Source organism: Melospiza melodia, chromosome 5 (genome assembly GCF_035770615.1).
Source record: "Melospiza melodia melodia isolate bMelMel2 chromosome 5, bMelMel2.pri, whole genome shotgun sequence".
Lineage (NCBI taxonomy): Eukaryota > Metazoa > Chordata > Aves > Passeriformes > Passerellidae > Melospiza > Melospiza melodia.
The window spans coordinates 14,973,752-14,993,650 of NC_086198.1; the positions used below are offsets into that span (position 1 = coordinate 14,973,752).

Here is a 19,899-nt window from a genome sequence, read left to right on the forward strand (position 1 = left end):
CATTTCAGTCATGGGGAAAGTATAGTGAAAAGGATAGAGGTAATATGTGAACAAACAGGAATAGAATAATTGCCTACAGCTTTTTTTTTGGATATGTTCACACTTGGAAAGATATATCATTCTTTCTTTGGGTTTTCTTTTAAGAGAAAAGGTATAACTTTTACAGACTTCTTCATTACCATCTTTCACTATCCCTGCTGTTGTTCATTACTACTGAAGCATACAGTCACTGAGCCTTTGGTCCCTGCAGAACCAAATAACTGAATGCTCAAATCCAGCTGCAGATGCTTTTCAAAACAAAGGAACTTCTCTCCATGTATTTTGGACTCTCATTGTATCTTATAAACTTTTATAAATATTTTATAAAATACAAATGAACACATTATCTTCAAGTTTTGATTTTTGACAGTTTTGGTCAATGTCTGGATGATTCCAAGTCACTCTTGAAATAGTGTATGGCACTGCTGCTACCAGAACAGAAGAGATTAAGTTGGCATTTTCTTTCTTCTACTTTATTACCATATCTGCAAATATTGGAAGTCTGTAGCTGTTTCTGCATTCAGGTGTTCATCTGTTTCAGCTGTGATCTTTTCTTGCTCATTGATGAGGATTTGGTAAGAGCAGCATGTACTCTTGAACAATTCTATTTTATAGATAAAAATTCCTAGTTCTCCTACCTTCATAGATCTTCCATGCATCTATGATCTGCTAAAAAAAAACCAAAACCAAGCCAAGTCCAAGAAAATAAATGAAAATATAAACACCAAAAACCCCAAACAAACCAAAAAGGTAGGAATGTTCTTGATGACGTTCCATTCCTTAAGTTCTGTCATCAGCCTGAGTAGTGGAGTTGCCCTGTCCACATGTCTGCATCTCATTACCATCTTTCACTATCCCTGCTATTGTTCATTACTACTGAAGCATACAATCACTGAGCCTGTGGTCATCTGATTGCTTTGCTTTCTTCTTGTAGATAAAAAATGCTAGAGCAAAAATTTTTCACTCAAACCTTCTCGGAGATGTGAGTAACAAGAAGCGGTGGCAGAAGAGAAGTAGGCACATGTGAATGCAATGTAGTGGTAGAGAACATGAAAACATTTACCTTTAGAAGGACCCTTCTTTATAGTTCCAGTCGTGGAATGCATTTACCCTTGCACACACATCTCCTTGAGCCCACTGATGATGGGATTGGTGATACCTTTTCTTATGCTCTCAGTGTATTTGCAGGCTTGTTTTATATTTTGTTAAATTTCTGAGGTTATTGGAACAACTTAAAGAAATTTTAAAAAACCCAACAGCAACAAAACCCCTTTATAGAATTGAGAGTAAAGCCAGAAGCAAAGCACTCTGTCCAACTAGTAAATTCTGTGGTAAATTTGCCATCTGCAAATAGACATGAACTTTTTTTCTCCCTTGAAGTTATCTGTCCTCATGAGCTTTCTCAGGATGTTCACTTATGAAAGTGACTGCTAAAGAAGCAGGAAGCCCATGAATTGTAGTAGTGAGATAGGATCTTTCTGGCAATTCCAGTTGACCAGTGCTCTTTTCCTCTTAGGTTTACCATGAGGAAAATAACAAAAAAATAATTTTGTTGCTTGGAAAATATTAAATGCTTTTAATTGTGTTTACAGCTTGTTCTCTGATTGAATAAGGGAAGTGCTAGCAGTTCATTTCTACATATCACTTGTAAGGTACTTAGCATTTCTGAGAGGTGTTTTGTCTAAAACTTTGTAGATGCCAGCTACTTTGTAAGACTGTGTCTGAGATCCTTGGCTGACCTTTGGTGGGTCATACCAGCATGGGGAAACTGTGGAACAGCACAGAGCATGAATCTGGAGAGAGCTTTCCTGTTCACTGTCCCAGGTGAATGTGAGTGGGCCATAGTGGGCATTGAGTTCAGGTTCAGCTGGGCCAGCTGCAGGTGGTGGCTGCATGCTGCCTGTCATGTGCCCCTGAAGTGGATTGTTCACCTCTAATCTGTGTGTGGAGGTGCTCTTGTGAGTGCTTCCTAATCTATTTCAGGCAAAATGAATCTGCTTAGCTGAGACTTTAAACTTGTAAGCTAACCTGGCTCATTCTGTCCGAGGCGGCTTAGTGATGCTTATGTGCGCAGGTGCGCCAGGAGATCTGGTTGGATGCAGGGATAAGCAGGCTGGGTGTGGGAGGCTGAGCCTGTGCCTCAGGAAGAGTGTATGCATGTGTCTCTACACTCCTATTCTTTCCAGAAGTCCCTTTAAATAGCTTATTTTAATGTGTCAGGAAGTGTGCTTTGAAAGCAAAATAAATCTTGTGCAGAATAAGCATGCTGGGGTGCTTGCTGAGTGCTTGTTTTCTATTAGCTGCTAGTCCTTACCTATTTTAAACTTAATGGATGACTGCTTTGTTGCAATTTTATCTAATTCAATGATCTAGGGTTTCCCAATGCTGCTGGGTTTAGTCCTAGGTATAAAAAGTTCAACGAATATTTCAGTTTCCACTGGAACTGTGTGCAGACAACTATGAAGGAGGAAGACTGGCTAAATGATTTTTCAGAAATATCTGTTTAAAAACTGCTGTCAGGTTTCTGAAGTTGATTTTTTATATTTTAAACAAGTCCTACTAGAAAGTCTGCTGAAGCTTTCTTCCATTTTTCTCTGTTGCATAGCTAAGAGAATTTCTGTGCAAGCCCATGGAAATCTCATGCTTTTTTGTGGTTGGTAACGTGATCTCTACTAAATCAACCATTTGTCACTCATGGATGGTGCCTGCACCTGAGCTGTTTAGTATTTCCATGCTGGGGTATGGATGATGGAGCACTCATCATTGAATCTCTATTCCTTCACCAGTGGCAGAAACATCTAGTAATGCCCAGCCTGCTGTCCTGCTACCATGAGCTGAACATTTTCCAGATGTTAGGACTTATCTCTGGAATGTGTGAATTTTTCACCTGGGACTGAATGGACTTGGGATCGGGCTTTCAGGTTGCCACTCCTGTCCACTTCTAACAAGTCCTTTAAAGCAGATCCAAATCTGTTGATTTCAGATTTATTTTTTTTTTCCTGGTGAGCCCTAGAGCTGGGAGTGTCAGATCTTGCTCCCTGTGACAATTTCAACTCCAAGCCAGATGTGCAGCAGGCTTTCTTCGCTCTCTTCCCCTACTCCCGAGACTCAAAAATCAAGGAATGCAAGACTAACTGGGCAGTCTGTGAAAAGTGGCTTTGGGCCAGAAGTCCCAAGAAGAACCACAATAAATTTATGCTGTAAATCAGTATTTTTTAAATGGTCAGTTCTTCAGCAGAGAAGTGAACACTGAGTGCAGGAGCTCCTGCTGAGAACAGCCATGTTCCTGAAACAGTTGGTACTTTCCATGTCAAAGTAGTTGTCTAACATATTGAAAAAATATACCAGAAGTGCCTAAAAGAGCTTGGAGGTTTGGGGTTAATGCCCACCTGTGATGGTGAGATATCTTGGAAACATATCCTTGATCTCACAGGTGTCTGAGGAGAAAGTGCAGATCTGTAGACCTCATTGGTGCCATTACTCTGTGTTGACTGCAATACCTTTGAGAATGGCTATGAGCTCTGTGGGAATGCATTTCAGTACATAAACCTTGCACTGTTACAAGTAGAAAATATGTTCTTACTAGGCTTTGATGAAAATAAAAATCTATGAGGAATTCACCAGGAAATGAAAGCATTTCTTAGAGCCTAGTTTCTTTCCAGGATTCTTACTGAAGAAAGAAAGAAAATTGGTGTGCTAGGTATTTCCCAGGTGTTGAGATGATTGGAATGAAAATGTAAATACCTTTAAAAGTTCAGCTGTATTTTTTCTAGTGTTTTATACTTCATACCTAATCATTGCTTCAACTGAGCAAGTAGCTGACTCCTGTGTCTTGGTGACTAAAAAGTGGCTTCTGAACTTTGGGCAGAATTGGCACCATTTGCTAATCATCCATGCATCGGAGACCATGGAAGCCCATGTGTAGATTATAAGAAAAATCAGAATACACACTGATGTGAAGGCTGTGAGGTACGACTTGAACTTCACATTGCCTGTACTATATTGTGTTTTCCTCAGTGGAGGACTAGATCTTTTGAAAAATGGAGCTATTTAGTTAGAGAGCCTAAAAGCCTTTTTGGGCGGCTTCAGTGAGAAAGTTACGGTAAGGTCCATTTTACAGCCTTCAAGCTGTGTCATAGGACATAACCCAATCAGCCAGGTTTTCCAGTAAGAACAAATATAAATGCCCTGTTTTCAATGGTGCTCTTGCTATCAACAACCAATGTATTATTCAGAAAGTCATCCAATTTGGCGTTCTATCAGTAGAAACAGTTGGAGTGAAATGCAACTGTTTGCAGCTGGACAGTTTCACACATCACTCTTACATAGTAGTGATAAAACAACATTCTGAATTATCTGGATAATGGCCTCAAAATTTGAATTTTGAGTTATAATCAGTTATTTTATGAATTTTGGTTTTTTAACAGCTTTTCTAGGTTAGAAAATAAACAGTCAACCCAACAATGTGCTTTGTGTGTGTTCAGTGCATCCAGAGCTCTGTTCTTTGTTGTTAACAAGATTTGACTTTTCCCTTGCCTGTTGTGTTGTGGGTTCTTGTGGCACTTAGGAGACACACCATTTTGTCTCACAGATTGTACCATCTCAGCTGCTTTGGATTTCCACCTATTACCAGCAATCCAGCAAATTTCTCCTTCTGAATATCTGTACTTCACTAGGACCTGAGCAATTACATACTTGCTTCCAAAATATGCTGGTCTCCAATATCCACAAGGCAGCTGTGTGGCACAGCAAGTGACCTTTGTGAAGCCCATACACCTGATGTAGCAGTGAGGGCAGGCACCAAGTTTGGCTGGGGAGTGGTGCAGTCTGTCTGATGCTGTTTAGCACTGGCTGGGAGAGATAGAGACTGCTCTTCACCTACAGGAGTCTTGAAAAATCAGGAACATTGATTAGCCTACAGTAAAGGTGGATCAGTGATGTGGGAGACTGTTCCTCTTTGCAGCTGCTGTTGTGTTGTGGGCTCATTGTTGGGAAGAAACTGTCTTGGCTCTGCATGCCTCTTTCCACACAGGTGTGAGAAATGATGCCAGCTGTGGTGAGCTGGTGGGTTGGTGACTCCTGACAGTAGTCAAGTTTGGATCCATAATGCTAGCAGCAGAGCATCCCATGCTTTTACTGAAGAGTACAGCTTCAAGTTTATGGGTAGGTGTTTATTTCACAGTGGTGTAAGGTGTTAATTGGTCCCTAATCAGTACCCATCCCTGCTGGAAAGGTGTAAGATCTGCTGTCCTTGAAACAGTTCTTATCTGTCATTCTTAACCCAGTGCCAGCAACACCATATACATTAGAGGAAACTGGTGAGATACAATTGATTTGAGTATTTTTTTCTGGAAGGGTAAGGGGGGGACAGTTTATTTTGGTGAAGCTCCACTGAAAATATTCTGTGGCAGAGCAGTAACAGCATCTTAAATTATATTAGTCACTGAAAAGAATCTCTATAACCTGTTTTTCATCCTCTCAAATTATTATCCCAATTTATAATTTTAAGATTGTTTCTATTTGTCTGCATCGGTGTCTCTTTTATTTGGTAGTTCAGGTACTTAATTTATTTGATAACTGTATACATGGTCAGTGCTTTACTGCATTGAACACTGCTGTCTTTACTGCTTGTAGCTACATCACCTTTCCTACTAGGAAACTGTTGTAGAGCAAAACCAGGGGATATTAGAGTTGATGGCTTTGTAGAATTGGAAGGAAAGTTTGAATGCCTGCCTGACATAAATATTGTAGGCCACCTTACATTCTTATCTACCTCTGGTCTTGCAAATACAAAACCTTACTTTCCTGGTCCCAGAAATAATTTGAGCAAAGAAATCTATGTTTCTGTAGGTTGCTAGCAGATGTCCTGCTGCTGAATCATACTGCTTAATCAGTTACTGAAATAAAATTGTCAGAGAACCATTTTAAGGGCATTAAATCAATAACAATAATTGCAACCATTTCCATTTCTCCAGTGGAGCCTGCTAAGAGTCTGTTTGGGCCAGGGCCAGATTCTTTTAGACAGGCTGGGATATCATCTTCCTTCAAACCTGGCACTCACTCATGCTGTTTGTCAGCAAGTGCCTTGTTGTTCTGCAAGGTCAGATTTTAAATCTAGTGCCATAAAGCTTCTCTGTGACACAGAGAACATAACACTTAGGAACCAATGTGTGCTAGGCAGTGTTCTGGAGATGTGAGGTTAATGAGAAGGCATTTACTGTTGTTTTAATAGCATGTGGAGACTGTAATTGGTTTGGATTTTTTTGTTTTGTTTTCTTTTAAATTAGAAACTAGCAAAGGGAATGGGTTCTGCTGTGTTCTGGTAGTATGTGACCTTGTTTTACTTATGTCTTTCTAAGATGAAGATGCTGAAAATGCAGACAAACCAGTGTATTAGCAGATTTCAGCAAGTCTGGTAAATGCTGCCTGTATGTTTCTCTTTGTATTTCTTGTAAAAGTAAAGAAGTGCAGATCAAAGGATCTTCCTTATCAGATGTTGATGCAAAGGCATTTAACATGTTTCATTGACTTGCTCTGGAAGAAAGTACATAATTTGGAGTTCATCTTTGAAAGTACAGCATTCAGAATGGAGAGAGTATTGCACAGTGGATACTGTAAAAATCTGATATAACATTCACAGCTGAGCACTTTGTAAGATATGAATTGGGATTGCAGACAGATAGGCTTTCTTCATAAAATATATATTGCTCCTCGTTCTTTTAGAGCAACCTCGTAGGAATAAGGCTGAGCTGTAGTTTTTCGCACCAAAATGGTAAAATACACCAGTGTTTATATCTTGTGTTGCTTGCATGAGGCATATTTTCTGCCCCAATCTGACCCCAGCTACCTTTTCTTATCTCAGAAATTTGGTTTATAACTGGTGAATTAAACACAAATGAGAAATGCCTTTGTCTGTCTTACGTTACAGCCTTTTACTCCATTCTGCTTTAACAGTACTGATAGAACTACTGATTTGGTTTTTTTATCCCCTAGCACATAAGACAACATGGAAGCTGAATCAGAGAATGGGTCAGATTGGAACAGACCATGGTGGGTCATCTGGTCCAACCTCTGTGCTCAAGCAGGGCCATCCCAGAGCACACGGTGAGGGAGACTCCACAACCTCTCTGGACCATCCACTCTGGTGTGTGGTGACTGCACAGTGAAGAAGTTCTCCTTCATGTTCGGGTGGAACTTCCTGTGCATCAGGTTCTGCCCACTGCCTCCTGTCCTGTTGCTTGGCACCACTGAGCAGAGCCTGGCTCCATCCTCTTGGCACCCTCCCTGCAGATACTGACAGACATTGATGAGGTCCCCTCTCAGTTTTCTCAAGGCTGAACAGGCCCAGTTCTCTCAGCCTTTCCTCCTAAGAGATGTGCTCCAGTCTCCTCATGTTCTGTGTTGCCCTGCTCCAGGAGCTCCATGCCTCTCTTGTCCTGAGGAGCCCAGAACTGGATACAACACTCCAGGTGGCCTCCTCAGGGCTGAGCAGAGGGGCAGGATCACCTCCCTTCCCCTGCTGGCAATGCTCTTCCTAATGTAGCCAGGATACTCTTGGCCTTCTCCTTCAGACTTTTTTTAAAGAACGGGCAATTGAAACAGGAAATTAAAATAAAAATTTTGGGCAGTAGCCTCAAATAAGCATTGTCAATTGTGGATCTTAAGGTAAAATAGGTTGTTGATAACTTGGAAAGACTTGGATGTTTAATTCTCTCTTCATCTCACTTAGAATAATATAAAAAGGTGTAAAGTTTGAAAGAAGGGAAGACTATTTAGTATTAGTAGAATATTCTTAATTTTTACCATAACCTTATAGTAATTTCTAGGAGGTTACTCTGATGCAGAAACCTGCAACTGAACAAAATAGTGAGACTGGACTTCTTATTGCATAATGTGCATTTCTTCTCCTTTACATCATTAATCATTATTAAGAGGCTCAAAAATACTGTTCTGTGCATTGAAGCTTCTGGGGAGTAAAGTGAGTTGATTATTCTTACTTATTAGAGGTGGTATAAGAGCTGCTTGAAAAAGGGATATTTACTTCAACTGTTTTTAATCACCCAGAAAAAAAAGTTCTTTAATAGCTGTCACAGCTCTTGATTCTCACTTTTCTCAGCTTTAATTCTGCTGTCATCTTCTTTTTAACCACTAGAATGCCTTTCAGTGTAAAGGGTATATATGTTCCCATCTGCTTGTGTGTTGTTCCATATTAGAGGACTCTTTTCTCTAACAGCTCTGAGGTACGGGACAATTTGGTACTTGGTGTTATTTTCCTGCCCTTCCCCCAGTTTTCATATAACTAAATTAATTTTAAATTTGACTAAATTTAGCTGCTATTTGTTCTCAAGGTCTGATAGCTCACTTCAGTTAGAGATGACATGTTTTGGTCCATCTTTTTTGCCCTGTGTTCTAAATCACCTTTTTTTTTTGGTTTTTTTTGATGTCTCTGCTCTTCCGTGTCTGCTTGTTTGTGCTGCATTTCAGCAACATCTGAGTTGTAGTTTTAGTCCAAGAAATCACATTACCATTTTACCAGAAGCTGATGCCAGCCATCTGGTAAAACTGCAACTCATATTAGCAAAACCTATAATTTCAGGAAATGTACCCAAAATTACTTTTATGATTAGTGGCCAGGAAAGAGACTGAGACTGAAGTCAGTTGGGTACTTCAGAAATCATTTTGAGGTTTGCAGGCAAACATCTTAATGGCAGTGGTCTTGCTGCCAAATGCTGTTTTGCTTTTGCCTTCAGAATAGTTTGCATTAATAATGAGCAGCTCTGCTTGGAAGTTTTTCATGTATTGCTCTTACAAAGCAACTTTGTGAAGCAGCACCAGGCGAGGTGACAGTCTGTGTGAATGGATATGTAAAGTGGTTCAGCATACTGTACTGCTAAGGTTTTCCCACTGGAAATGCATCCAGACCCAGGACCCATCAATGTTGTGGATCCTGAAGAAAAATTTATGTGTAGGCTCTTTTGGCCACGCAACACTAGCCTTTGTGTTAAGTCTAGAAGTTGTGAAATAAGTCTGCACTGAAACTAGGCAGGGTTTAGTCAGCAGTTTGGTCATACTTTTTGTCACTGTGTCACTGTGGGAGCAGAGAGGAGGTGACAACAGCTCTCTTTCATGTACATTCTCAGGGAGAGGCAGGCAGCTCACCATGCCCTGGTAGCTGCCCTTGTGCTGCATGTTCTGCAGTTGTTGAATGTATGTGTTAAACTAAGATGGAGCATATTTCTAATTTAAGACTTAAAGTGGTGATGAATTCACTATCTTCCTAGTGAGCTATTACAGTGAGTAATTATCCTCATAGTTAATTCCATTTGTATTTTTCTCATTTCAGCATTTAGTGATTGGATCTTGCTTCTTGTCTATTAAATAAAATCCTTGTTCACCTAGGCAGTTGGGAAGAATGGAGTTGTTTCTGCATAGTAATCACATTGCCTGTTTACATAAAATAAATGTTAGTGAATGGTAGTCCTAGACTTCATAGTTGAGATTTCTGGTTTCATGTGTGGGTACCTATGGCTTAATGTGTGTTAACTCAGAAGAGTTTTTCCATCACACAGTAACACTCCAGCACTGCTTAACCAAAGGTCTCTACTAGAAGGCCAGAGGTCCATCCACATTGCTCCTCAGACTCTTTTCTTATGGATGAAAGGCCTTGAGCAGTACAAAACTATCCTAAGCAGTTTTTGGTCTGGGCAGCTGGGGAGGTCCTTGTATGCAGTGGTGTTGATGGCACTGCAAAACTGACCCCAAGGACTCCTTTTATAGGGAATATAGATGGTCTAGTCTGGGACAGAAAGGCATGTGAAAATACAACAGCATGCATAGTACTACCGTGGAGATGTCAGGCCAGCTTGGAAAGCCCTCACAACTACATAGACCCACAAACTTCATTTACTTACATTTTGAAATGAAAGTTGAATTCAACCCCAAAATTATCCAAACCTGTGAAGTTTTAAGGAGTGCTTAGTCTCCTTTTCACTGTAAGAGGATTCATAATCCTTTTTTGTAGAGAAATCCTTTCTTACATGTGTATCTATCACGGAAGAGTTTGGATGATTCTGTTGGCCTTCACTAAGCAGGAATACAACAGTATCTTTAAATTTGAAAGGCATATAAGAAACTGCCTGCCTAGTTTTCTAAACTGAGAATTCTTCAGCCCACATGCTTCTCAAGTAATATACCTAAAGATACTCTGTTTATGTTGTTTTAAGTGTGATCTAATGTTTGCTTTTGGCAAGAAACTCTTCCTTGTTAGTATGCACAGAAAGAGTAGTTTACATGAGGCTGAAATATTAACTGGCTGTTCTAAACTCAGCAAACAAGAATACTTCTACTCTATCTCTAGCAGTAGTAGTGTAGGCTTCTTGTAGTAATCTAATTCATGGGGAAAACAATAAGCAAGCATTCATTAGTTATTCATGTAAGAGTTTTCATTTGGAGAGGTAAAAATTTTAATATAATACCAATACCAAGTAATGGTACAGTTGTCAAAGTGGAAAGGTGAAGACAATGCAGTTGAAAATTGTGTGCTTAACTTTTATATCTTAGAGGTCCTTTCAATGGAAAAATAATCACTACTTGATACTGAGTGGCAGCATGCAGGATTTTATGGAAGATTTGCCTGTTTTGTTTTTAATAGTTGCTGGAAAACTTGGCACCCTTTAAATAACTCAAGGCTTTTTTTTCTGCTTTTCCTTTTCTGAGGAAAAGGAGAGAGAAGCCTTTCATTAGTTCCACATGATAGTTAACTTGTCACATTTTACATCTTAATCTTTCTTCTTTAAAGAGTTTTTAGTGAAAAGACAAACCAGCCATCTTCTGCATAACAGTCATTACTAATATAAATACTAAAAATAACATAATTATTTATATGAACACAGTAATATTGGTGATAATACAGATCTCCTCCTACTGTGGATTGTTGCCTCCCACGCTATCTTCCAAAGAATGCAAGTGAGTTTATTCTACATTATATCCATTCACTGTTCTTGATGAAAACATAACAAGGCGAAATTAAAATTAAGGAGTAACTTTTGTACTATTGCTGTTAGTCTTCCCTTTCAGGGAGCTAAGAACTATGAACAGTGTTCCTGATAAAGTGGCCTGAGCTCCCCACTTCTACAATAATACTGTACTGGTGTGTTAATAACTTGTCAGATGGGGGACAGCTTTGAGGAAAAGGACTTAAAATTTTGGTGTTTTTTTTTTTTTCTTTTTTTTTTTTTTTTTTAATGCAGTTTTCTCATTACTGTGTGATGGAGCTTTTAACATTTTCCATATGGGTCGCTTTCACATTTCCCTCTTATCTTCACCCCATCCTTGCCACAGCATTGTAATTCTCATTTTCTCATGTGTCAAACTTCGAGGTAAAAGCAGAACTTATGTAAGACATTATTCACTGATTATTTACTGTGATTATTTGCTTTCTTTTTGAAACAAGGAGAATGCAGGCATGTTTTGAAACACTTCACATATGAGAATTGAGTTCATTAGTTACTTACGAACAAGTGTTTACAGAAAGAAAATTCTCCTAGTTTCTCTCTTCCTCTTATATGGTGATTGCTTTAATATGGACATCAAGTCTCTATTAATACATTTTATAGTTGATACTTTGTGCTAGAGCATTAAAAGTTGCTATGACTTCAACTCAGATTATCCCCTCTTTTAGCCAGAGCAACCCTTGTGTTGAGAATGCACAAAGAGGGAAGAAAAGGCCTTTGGTTTAAAGCATTAAGATTTGATGCTCCTCTTGCTGTTGCAAAGAGAATCTGTGGAATCCACATGAATTATAATACATCCAGGGTCTGTGTTTGTGTGTGCCTGAACTTTGTAGGTGGTTGTAAGATCATACTTACTTTATCATAATCTAAAGAATGTGACTGCTTGTAGCTCAGGCTGTTTCTTATAAACTCTTGCTTATGAAAGGTCTAGTCATCACTCTTCTACCTCTGTTATTTCTTTATCAAGCCACTTAGCATAAATACTGCTAAATATATATAAATTCTTGAAGCATTTACTCATTTTCTAAACTGCTTTTTGTATTCTTATTTTCTAGTGGGTTTTGTGTGCTATTTCATATTTTATCACTTGTTAAATACTTTATGTATTTGTGCCAGAAGAGGGTAGGATTATGTGATGTGTTTCATTCCCAGAGTTCAAGTAAAGTTTTCTTTTAAGTGGTTTCTATGTGTTTGTCCCCATAACTGATAGCAAGGGACATGGCTCTGTCATGCCCTCACTGCCTATGTATTATCAGATATTGTCTCTCTTTTAAATTAATCCCTTTGTTTTGTGCAGGAAATGGTTCAGAATAAAGCAAAGTGTCTGAGACTGTAAAGTAGCACTGGAGGCTAAAGGGGATTGGGAAACTGAGGCATGGGATTAGAGAGGGAGCCATGTTCAGAGGCAGTCCTGGAAGAAAAAAGTAAGTTGGATGGTGGAATAGGGAGAGAAGGGGTAAAGTCTGTTGAAATAGGATTGTGGGCTTAAATGGAAGCAGGTGAAGAGGAGGCAGAGACCATGTGTGGTGGGAAACCTGGAAGTATCTGTTCAGAAACATTCAGGAGAAGTCAGGACACCAGGACTTGGTGAAAAGCTTCAGCAGGTAGTTGGGCCTGAATTTCAGTAGAGAGGGAGATAATTAAAACTGGCTGCAAAAGAAGATTAAATACAGCTGGACATAATTAAATTCAAACAGGAAACTTTAATTGTGGTATTTTAAAAATTTAATGAATACCAAATCTATTTTTTTCTGTTTGCTGTCAAATTTATGTTTGACATAAGTAAGTAATTAGAGGAGCACTTTGATTTAATGAATGTTGCTTTGACCACTTTGCACTGAATAAACGACATTAATTGATCGTTAAAGTATATTGAGATTGTGAAAAAAGAGCAGGATAATTTCTAATACAACCAAAACATTGCATGTGCTGCTCTACTGAGTGTTTGTGGGAGGTCAATAGTACAGCAGGAGCAGAGAATCTTTTTGGCTGCTATTTTGTTCTGGAGCTTGAAGCTGTAAATAATGGAGCTGACTTAGAGATTTGAGGTGTATATGTGTTTGGAAGAAGCAGTTTATTGTTCTTAGAAAAAAACATGTGTTCTTGTAGAATGAGTTACATTGTCTATGATGTATTTTATTTTGAAGAAAAGCTACTGAAAGTTTTTAAATCTATTTCAGTCTTGCTGTAATCAACATTATGTGCTGATGAAATACAGAAGGCTTTTTATTTTCTTCATCTGTGCAATGTATTTAACACAGTTTTGTGACTCCATTACTATGATCATGTTTGCTGTCCTTTATAGTGCAGCAAAATTATTCTGTAACTTTCATTTAAAGCTCATAACTTTAGTTAAATTTGTTGCCTTATCTGAATTATATTAACTTCGTTAAGTCCGTGCATGAGAATAATTGTACCATATAGTACAATTGTACCACTACCATAAACTATAAAAGAAGGTGGTAGATTCTTCATTTGATTTTTGTATTTCAGTTATTGCATGTTGGCTGCTTTGGTTTGTTACTTAGCTGTTGTTCAAAATCCTTCCCATATACAAACTGTGCAGCCAGTAATCCGACCAATATCTTGTTTTCTTAAACACATCATGTATGGGTTTCGCTCGAAGTGTTTTGCAACGTTTGCTATCATGGCCATAACTCAAATATATATTTTTCTTTGGTAAAACATGGTTCACAGTCTCAGTGTTAACTCTGTTATTTATTTATTTATACCTGCTTGATTCTGCTTGTAAATCCCCTTCTCATACATCTTTTTTCAAATGAGCTTAGCAGGCCTTGGATGGCATGGCTTGCCTGGTGTATTTGCAATTCATGTGGTAGTTATGGCTTGGATCAAGTGCACCTTTTAAAGCCTAATTCCTGATTATCCATAACTGCTTCCCTATAGAATGAGTTGAAGCACAGCTGTCCCAGAACACCTGGGTGAAACTAAATGAGAAGGTGTGCTCCAACTGAGTGGGTCATTTTAGGCTTGGGCAAGGATCTGGGAATGAATCACTTCCTCTCCCCAGAGCTGGTATCCTGTGGGTGCTGTGTCTCAGCTTTGCACCCCTGCCCCTTCAGTGCTGCTCTGTTTGCTTGTGAGGACCAATGCACCAGGGCTGTTCCTGGGCACAGTGTGCTTATAAGGCTCTTGAACTTCTTCTTCAGAAGGTAGATTTGGATGTTGAGACCTTAGGAGATCCTTTGCTTGGGTGGAATGTCCCTATTTTGCTTTCTATTTAACTGAATTCAGTATTGCACAGTTAAATAACACAATAAAGAGCTCAGATATATTACAGTGTTAAGATTTAGTCCAATATCTACACAAGTTTTTGTGTTAGTTCAATTGTCTTTGTCCACTAAATCTGTAATCTCAAAAGATTTGTTCTAGGAGCATCCCCTGGCCATAAATCATGTTGTGTCTGTAGCTATACTGTCTTTTCACTAAATGCTATCATGATACTTAGTCTCCAAGTCAGTCTAACACATTAATTTCCAAGTTAATTCTTTGAAACCTTTTCACAATCTGTTACAGTTTGTTAAAAAACAAACCCCACCACACCCCAACCTCACCTCTCTACATCCACCTAATTTTCTTTTTTTCTTTATAGTTTAAAGTAATAAAAATGAAAAAATAAAAACAAGCAGTACTGATGGAAATTTCATTTTCCCATAGTTATGTGGGTTTATAGGTTAAAAATATTTAACAATTTTTTAATCTGTACTAGCAGGATAGAGATATTTCAGCAGTAAAGCAGGAAGTGAAGTGGTCATCCTCACAGTACAGAATGCAACCTGTTGTGGCAGATAACCCTGAGCAGTTTTCCCTTTAATCTTCTAGTATTGCTTGGCATTTCTTGTTTTGAGCAACTGTTGTTCATATTTATTTTTATAATCTATCTTCTGTGAAAATGTAATGGATAAAGCTGAAAAATTATGCTTAAATACAGCATTTAATGTTTAATATAGGTAGGGGCTGCATGCAGTCTTCAGTAGAGATGTGGGATGCCTTCATCAGCTCTGAGTTTACCATTGGATCAGTCTGGAGACTTCCATTTTCCTTAGGCATTTCTTGCATTTTGTTTTCCCATACAATACAAGTGTTAAGAAACTTACCTGAGAATTGCCAAGTTAGATTCATGGACCAAGTTTGATGAGTTTGGCATGCTTATGCAGAGTCATGCCACTTGCATTGCTATGTTTTGGTGTCTGTCTGAAAAAAAAAGTCTTTGTGGTCTGAGACAGGTAGGAAAAACAACAGCTTTCCTCAGGGGTTCTTCTGGTTTTTAGTTGATTTGAGTATTTTGGTCTCTTGACTGTATAAATGAAAGAGACACTGTACTAGCTGAAAACGCATTATTTCAGTTCTCTGGAAGTTGATTTGTAAATACACTTCTTCCTGCAAAATAGTAATCCTTCCTTATTCCTATCTACCTTATACATGGAAATTATTGTATCTTGTGTACTAGCTGACAGTAGTTAATTCTGAAAGCACTTACATGACAGAAGGCAGCTTTAATGTTTCAGATCTCTCAGATAATGTACATCCATCTGTTCTTTAGCAAATGCATCACCTCTCTGCATACTGATGATTTCTGATGTAGCACTGCTTGTAATTAAATTTTGATAATGTATTTTACAGGCTTCTTGGAAAAACAAATTGAGTTTATTCATGCAAATGCAGAGTAAAATGGAAACCACTAATGACTAAAGCTAATTTCATGAACTGATGGTCACTCAAAACTGTAGGAATAATTAAAAATATATACTAGTACAAGTGTACATTTTTAATTGGCTGGAATCTCATTTGGGTGTAATAACAGTAACAGTGATATTGTTGTCACTTAAACATTTAGTATATTCTTGCATTTGATTACTTTAATGTTTCAAAGCTGACCTTTTATGTTGGTTGCTTACAGATACAAATTGGAAGTATGCATTAAATTATTGAAACAAATGCAGCATTTGCAGTTTTATCAAGTGCATACTAAACCAGTAATTTCATATATAATGCTACTGATACTGAAAAAATGCAATTAAACTTTGTAAGCTACACCCATGGCTACTTAGAGAAACATTTGTGATGGAAACTAGAATTTCTAGATTGAGAAGATATAAACCTCTTGTTCAGTTTTTTTTTTTTTTTCTTTTTAAACTACTGATTTTTACATTGTTTAGTGCTTCAGCTTTCCAAGCTGAGAAAATAAGGTGTGGTATTGTTTTGTTCATAATGCCCAAACTATGTCGCAAGCCTGATACATAAGTTGTATTACCATCAGATGATATATGCAACTAAATTTGACTTGTGATGAAATGTTATTATTAAACATCACTCCCACATGCTAAGGTTTCTGAGCTTTGGGGAAAGATGTTAAATGAAAACATTTCTCTTAGAGTGCACTCTTTGTGGCATCTTTCTTAAATGCTCCTTACTGCACACAGAAAATTAAACACATCTGCTTTTGCTACCACTTGAATATGAAAAAACAGACATTAGCTTCTGGTTTGGGTCACATGCACCTAAGTGTCCTAAAGCTTTTTTCCCATGGAAAAATCAAGAGTCAAGCACAGTGTCTGCTTCCTTCCATTGAATGTGTGGTGCTTAATTGTCTTTTAGTGTTAGCTTCTCATTCACTGCTCAGAACTTAATGGGTACTTTCTTTGAACACATATTTCAGTGACTGATCTTGTAAGGTTCTATTTGGAGGAATCATCCCCTGGGTAGATATGTGGAAATGTGAGAACCCTGTCTTTGGGATGTAAGTAGTGCTTCCCTAAGGAGGAAAGATGCAGAGAAGTGCAAAATCCCAGCTATGAATCCTCCTCAGAGAAAGAGTGGAAAACCACCTGGTAAATGTGTTTCTTTTATGGTACAACACACTGAAAATTACAGAACAGCCATGGTTTCTGGTGCTTTGTTCCCTACTAACCAATAAGGTGAATGTTTTTTGCAAATGTCATGGAGCAAAGTTGGGGTTTATATGTTCCCTGTACATCATACAAGGCCCTAGTTTTTTTGTAAAACAAACAAACAAACAAATTAGAGATAGGTGGGTTAAGAAAAAGGAGGGGAAGATGGTGGTGGTGGGGGAGGTTCAGAGATTATCACCCTGTGCTGAAGTACTCATGGAAACATTTACTGCTCCTGCTCCAAGGAGGCTCAGAAGCTGTGCTCCCATGCAGTGTTTGTGGTGTTGTGCTTTCTGAATCTCTCACCATTGGCCTGCTGAGTGTGTGGGGTGGGCCCTGGGCTCCAAGGACAGTGGCTCTGTACACAAGGACAAAGGTGATTTCTCTCTGCACACGCTTTCATGTACTGCTTTCAGAGCCTGTGAGTCTGACTGCTTGTTGAGTTGTGGCTGAATTCATCTACTCAACACATTGCTTGAATCTAGGGAAACCAGGATTTGCCAGCCTCAAAGGCTATATAGCTGGAAATCTGATACCAAATTTAATAATGAGTTAGTCTGTGTTATAGCCCCCTGTTCTTATATATTGCTTGGAGGCACACAGGTAGCTGAATGCATGAATAATTTGGAAATTGCATTAGTATTTTTCAGTGTCTATTGAAATGCACCTAATTTTGGGTTTTTTTTTTTTTAACATCTCAGACACTCATTTAACAATTATTTTAGCTTCTTAGACTTTGGAGAACTTTACTACTCCTTCAAAAATCCCCACAATTACTAGCAATTTATTTTTTCCCAGGTGAGGTATGGGCCATTTCTGGGCCACAAAGGTTGCCTAGTGATGTCTGCTTTTGACCACTGGGCCTCTCTCTGGCCAGTGTAAGACTTGGCAGTGATAAGGCTGTATTCTATAATGGGTGTTCTCTTCTTTATTAATCTAAAAGGAAATTAGAGTAAAAAGAAATGAAACTTTCAATTATATCTGAAAAATATCCTGCTCTTAATGCATAAGACCAAAAGCAGTTTGTTTTTTTGAATAATATACAAAGTCTGTAATCAAGTGACAGGGAAAATAAATACCATTTGAAATGATCCATATACAATTTTTTGCAAGTAATATTGCATACTTGTATCTTCTGTTAACATGAATGTTAATGGTTCTTGTGGAATCTCTAGAAGGGCAACTAGTTCTTCTGAATTTTGCTGAATCTGGTGCTTAAAAAGACTATGATCAGGCTGTTAGAAAGAACAAGTAATTCTCTTGCTAGAAAGTTGCCTGAAGTTTTTCTTTTTTTGTTTTCCTAGTAGTGTATCAAGTAGAAATTATTCCTTGTTTCCTGGAATAGTTGCCAAGAATAATAAAACTAAATAGATTTTTACTGCCTTATCTAATAAAAAAAGAGTAACATTTGTTATTTCCCTCTTTTTCTTTATCTCCTTAGAATGTGAAAGCATTTGCATCTTCAGATAGCCTAGCCAAGGTCCAAGAAGTAGCAAGCTGGCTTTTGGAAATGAATCAGGAACTGCTCTCTGTGGGCAGCAAGAGGCGACGAACTGGTGGATCTCTTCGAGGTAATGCCTCCTCAAGCCAAGTAGATGAGGAGCAGATGAATCGGGTGGTAGAAGAGGAGGAGCAGCAGCAAAGACGACAACAAGAGGAGCAGCACATTGGGAGGAATGGGGAGATAGGAGCAGAAGAACCTGGATTTGATGACAGGCATGAATCTCAGCAGGAGCAGTTAGAAGAAAATAATAATAGACTTATTACAGTGGATGAGGATTCCACTTGTAACCAAGAGGAAGATGACGATGAACATGCTGGTGACCAAGAGGAGGAGGTGGAAGAGGAGGAGGAAATGGACCAGGACAGTGATGATTTTGATCAGTCTGATGACAGCAGCAGAGAAGATGAACATGCTAACAGTAATAGTGTCACAAATTCCAACAGCCTCATGGACTTGCCCATTCACCAGTCATCGCCATTCTACGTGAAGACAAAGGTGAGAATTTTTTTGTGCTCTTAATCCTCATTAACTTTGGATTTTGGAAAAAAATGGCATATTTAGCATAAACTAAAGTTTTACAATGAAGCAATGTATTTCCTAAAGAGCTTACAGTGAAGGATTTAGGTAGTCCACAAGAACTATGCTGTTTTAGCTCTTAATAATAAAAATATTTGCATGCATTTGACAGGAGCAAATACCCCTATGTAATTTAAGGAATAGCATTCTGATGACTATGGTCAAAATGCCAAGATGTTCCTTTATAAATATTTTTACATAAGACCTTCCTGGTGTTATTTATGCTATTTTCCTTCTCCAAGTGAGCTAGAAAGAAAGGTAAGCAATTGTACATATGTTGTGTTCTCACACAGGATCTGGTTCATTTAGGTGAAAACATTATAATGAAAAAGTAGGATGGAATAGTATAGAAATATGAAGTTCTTCCTGCTGACCTGCTGAGTCCCTTGACAAAATACAGATTTTTTAAAGTACAATAGCCAGTCATTCACTTAGAAAGTCATTACAGGATGTCTTATTGCATCCTGCTTGTGAGGACCTTGAACCTCTGTGCTGGTAGTTGAAAACTTGAGATTTGCAATAAGAAGCTAGAAATTAATCTTCATACTTTTATTTCTCTTTGTATCTCCTAATATTTTAGATTAAAAAGAAGTTACTGGGGTATTGGTTGCAGTGTATATTTGTAGTTCACTATATTTTCCTAGTTCTCTGGGAAGGAGGAATTCCATTAACTCTTAGGAGCAGCAAAATAATGAAAGCAGTGATATTGACTAGTAAGAAAGAGAGCCAGGCCAGTGTTCTTCTGGGAGAATGTTCTCTCTAAGTCTATGGATTTATTTAGTTTTATTACTCATTAATTGTCAATAAAACACCTAGCCTCTTCTTACCTTTCAAAAAACAAAACCTCCTCAAACTT

At 38.2% G+C, this 19,899-nt stretch overlaps 1 protein-coding gene across 2 annotated transcripts in view; it reads left to right on the top strand.

Moving 5' to 3' along the window:
- Positions 1-19,899, top strand: part of FBXW7 (F-box and WD repeat domain containing 7) — a 176,765-nt gene that overhangs the window by 58,804 nt on the left and 98,062 nt on the right. For both annotated transcript variants that reach the window (XM_063156376.1, XR_010027751.1), the window contains one exon: positions 18,405-18,962. In XM_063156376.1, the coding sequence (XP_063012446.1) occupies positions 18,474-18,962 (489 nt within the window). In that variant the 5' untranslated portion in view covers positions 18,405-18,473. Of the gene's footprint in view, positions 1-18,404; positions 18,963-19,899 lie in introns of those variants that run through there.